The sequence below is a fragment of the Pelmatolapia mariae genome, linkage group LG10_11 (assembly GCF_036321145.2).
Source record: "Pelmatolapia mariae isolate MD_Pm_ZW linkage group LG10_11, Pm_UMD_F_2, whole genome shotgun sequence".
In the NCBI taxonomy this organism is placed as follows: Eukaryota; Metazoa; Chordata; class Actinopteri; order Cichliformes; family Cichlidae; genus Pelmatolapia; species Pelmatolapia mariae.
The window spans coordinates 54,079,668-54,083,763 of record NC_086236.1 but is presented as its reverse complement, the minus strand read 5'-3'; the positions used below and the strand labels follow the sequence as shown (position 1 = coordinate 54,083,763).

Sequence of the window (4,096 nt, the reverse complement as noted above, 5' to 3'; positions counted from 1 at the left end):
TATTGGTATGACGAGTAGCCTTCAGTAATATTAATAAATCACACAGCAATAGTACATTCATGTAGTTGTAAAAAGCATGATAATGTATTAAGCAATCCAAAATATTCAGGATGTGTTATACTCTCATTGAGTAACTTAACAGAATACGTTACAAATTACATTCTGGGGCATGTATTCTGTAATCAATAGTTTAATAAATTTTTAAAAGTAACCTTCCCAACACTGGAAATGGATGCTGATACTAATAAACATGGCTTAATAAGCTCAAACATGAAAAACTTATGTACACAAATAGAAAACTTATTAAATGTAATCTTGAAAGTCTAAAAAAATTCACATAAAAGTCACATTGGTTTTTAATCAATAAATTAATAATTACAATCCAAAGCTGTAGCACTTCCACATAGTTTTTCTGGTACTAAGACTGATCAGAGAAGTAGTAACTTCTCTTTCTTACACTTGAAGAGAGTACTGTGAGAGTACTCCCTGCAATAGTAAGAGCAGTTAAAAGTAAATCTGTGCTTTAACATGAAGTAACGTATTAACACAGTTCTGTGCATGAGTGCACTATTTAACTCAGTTTGATTTGCTTACAAAATAATGTATTTCAGTTTACATTGGCTGATGTTGAAATATTATTCAGAGTTCGGTGTCTCCTCTGTGATCACTTTGCTTTCTGTGAAGGATTTCAAATCGGCTGTGTCCATCCTGTTTGAAGTTGCAGTAGCGTCTGACTTTTGGAAAGTCTTTAACAAGGTTAATGACATGGAGTGAGTGGACATAAATGATATGTGGTCCTCTGCCAAAGCGCTCTCAAGTACAAAACATATGGACTGCTGAAGCTTCTTCATGAATTCTTCACACATGAAAACATAGAGGATGGGGTTCAGGCAGCTGTTCAGAAAAGCCAGACTCACAGTCAGAGGACCCACGATTGTAACAATGTTCCTGAAATCTGGGTTAGATGTATCTATGAAGTTGAAAACGTGGAAGGGTAACCAGCAGATGAAGAATGTAAAAATGATGGCGAAAATGATTCGACAAGATCTCTGTCGCCTTGTTCTCGGCAGGCGCATTGCACGGATGCCAATGGCCACATAAGTCACAAGTATTACCAGGAATGGAATCACAAAGCCCATAAGAAAGCGAAAAGTATATAGACTCCATGTTGGTTCCTTGCTTGTCAAATTATATTGACAGTAATGACTCCCATTGCTTTCTGAAACAGTGCGAAAAGTGGCATAAGGAGTGCTGCAGACCGCAGCAATCACCCAGATACCAACACATATGAGCTGAGCTTTGCAAACTGTGCGCTTGTTGTGTGCCCACACCACCATCCAGATGGACAAATAACGATCCAAACTCATGACTGTCAGAGTAAAGATGCTGGCAAACATGTTGACTACACTCACAAAGGTGTTGAGCTTGCACATGAATTGTCCAAAAGGCCATCGATGACTCTGAGAGAGAGAAATGATTGAGAAAATCAGGAAGGCTGTGAAGAGAAAATCAGCTATGGCCAGGTTGAGAAACCAAACTGTCTCGACTGTTTTCTGCATTTTGAATCCCGTCACGTAGATAACCAAACCATTGCCCAGAGTTCCAACTATAAAAATCACACAGTAAATGACAATAGAGGCTGTTTGTATGTGTCTGGAAGCTGCTTCCAGCCCAGAGGATTGATTTGCAGCTGAACTGATGTTACCTAAAAACAAAACAAAAAAACATTTAAGTTCATGAAATCATATCACCTTTCACCTGATGACGTTTTAAAGAAATGCTAATATATGTTTAAATGATCTCACCATTCCCCATGTTCCTATTAGCTGAGAGCGTCTGTCTTCATTTCACGTTGAACTCGATCTTTTGCTGCTTTTATTTGCTCTTGTTACTCCTCCCCCTCAGATTATGCACCAGAGAACAGAAACACCTTTATGTTTCTCCACCACACCTTTACCCGAATCATCATTTTTCTAATTACACTAAAAAGGTTGGACAAACCTTAAAAGAGTAGCATTTATTGCAGTGCATTGTGTCTATGTTACATTTTCATTTAGTAACTCTTTGAGGATTTCAACACGAAATATCAAAACAGATAGAAGCATCAGGTGAAATATCAATGCTCTGTGGAAGGTGGGAAACTTGTAATCATGTGTTTTCGTCTTTTATAGGATCCCCATTAGCTGTGCTCTAAAGTACAGTAATCCTTCTTGCATGCATTTGCTGCAGATTTTACATGTGTTTGCACATTAGTGATAAGCAATAGTTTCGTTTTTCCAGTTTTGCAGGTAGGACTCACTGATGGAGGAGCATGGATCGGCTTGCTGGGACTGTGATGAAAAAAAATTCTAGTTTATTCTGACATTTAGATTTAGGTGGTTTGAAATTCACTGTAGAGTTTTGCATAGCCTTTATTTGAAGGTCAATATGACATGGTGTAGCATGCTCAACTATGTTATCGGCTGACTATATGAAAATTCCCAGGGAGGCCAGCGCCAGGTGCTTCTTGGAGAAAGATAGTGGGAGTGGCTCTCTGCCCAGCAGCAACGCGGGTGGGAAAGGAGTTGTGTGTGTGTGTGTGTGTGTGTGTGTGTGAAGGTATAAAAGATGAGCTGCAATGTCCCAAAGACAGAGCTCTCGTGACTGAAGAGCTGTGATGTTTGATTTGTGTCAGCTCTCCTGCATGCAGTATTTCAAAAAGCTTGGCCACAGCTGATCACATTGCAGACTTTATTAATAGAAAATTCCATCACAGGACCAAGAATGAAGTGGGAAGAGTCTAGTGGCATATTACGTTTTTTCACTTTTATTTATTTATTTTATTATGATTATTTTTAGCATTTCATTTGTGTAAGCAAAACTGTGCAAATGTTCATGTAAATGTACCCGCAGTTTAGTCTAGCCTCATCTGCTGATCAAATATTTGGTTCCAGAGAAAATACTGATAGAGGACAGCAGGCAAACAAGTGACACACAGTCATGTCCTGAATAAAGATGTGGTAATAAACCGTACATAAAATACTCCCATTCTGCAATAAAGAAGGTGGACAGGTAGCTGGTGGGTGGTGAACACATTCAGACAAGGGCTCGCATTTTAAGAGAGCTATAATTTGTGTGGTATTGTTGCTAAACCTGAAAATATTCTTTATCTGAATTGACTCTTCGTTGTAGGGGTGATCATATTCTTCCAGGATCCCACAGTGGACTGAAGAAAACAAAGAAGGTTTATTGTATTGTTATGGGACACTATAAGTGACTTACGACAGTCTGTATCCACTGCCATCCTGCAATAAAGAAGATGCATATGCATCCAGGTGGCAAACACATAATTTTATAGTTTAATTTCTGAGTAATGTGAAAGATTTATTCTGTTTGCTTTAAGGTTGGCAGTGAATTGGATGTTGTGAGGTACATTTCCAGAGTGCTGTAGGGGTTCACCTGAAGTTATGGACTTTGGCCACAAGGTGGCAAAATTGTAAAAGGCAGTGATTACTCCACGAAGATGTTGACAGGTATTGTTTTAGTTTTACCTTTGTTGTAGGTTGGGTTTGTGTTTGCTTTGTGTTTGCTTTGTGTCAAACTAGAGATGCATGGAGAATGAGGATGTTTGCTGTGTAGTAGTTACTATATGTGTACGTAATTTGCTGAAATTTGCTCATGTACACAATTTAAAGTTACCATTCCAAATTATTACAAGATGATGCATGTCTGATTATTTTTCTCTTTGAGCTGTTGATGTTAATAGCCTATATTTGATGTGTGGGCTAGAGACTGCCATCAGACACACTGCTCACCATCAGGCCGAGGCAGGCAAATGCTTGGGGCACCAGACCACTGACAGGTCCTTGAGGGCTGACAAAATTTAAAGTACAGCAATGACAGTCCACCAGGACCTGGCAGCTGTCTGTAGCCCCAGGCAGGTCCTCAAGGGCAGCATTTTATTGCCTTGCCTGAGGGCAGGTACTTTAGGGCTAACAAACTTTAAAGTACAGCATTAGCAGAATGCATGTTGTTCTGAAGAACGCGTTCTTCAGATGAACACATTTGACAAAAGTAACCCAAAGGTAATTGTGCATTTTTGTTTCAATGTTAGGAT

The 4,096-nt window shown here is 39.1% G+C and overlaps 1 protein-coding gene across 1 annotated transcript; it reads right to left on the bottom strand.

Annotated features, from left to right (window-relative positions):
* Positions 1-635: 635 nt before the first annotated feature.
* Positions 636-1,832, bottom strand: LOC134635451 (C3a anaphylatoxin chemotactic receptor-like). The gene is made up of 2 exons (XM_063484832.1): positions 1,806-1,832; positions 636-1,705 (listed from the first exon to the last, which is right to left on the bottom strand). The coding sequence occupies exons 1-2, from the start codon at positions 1,813-1,815 to the stop codon at positions 636-638; spliced, it is 1,080 nt and encodes a 359-aa protein (XP_063340902.1). The 5' UTR covers positions 1,816-1,832.
* Positions 1,833-4,096: the final 2,264 nt, after the last annotated feature.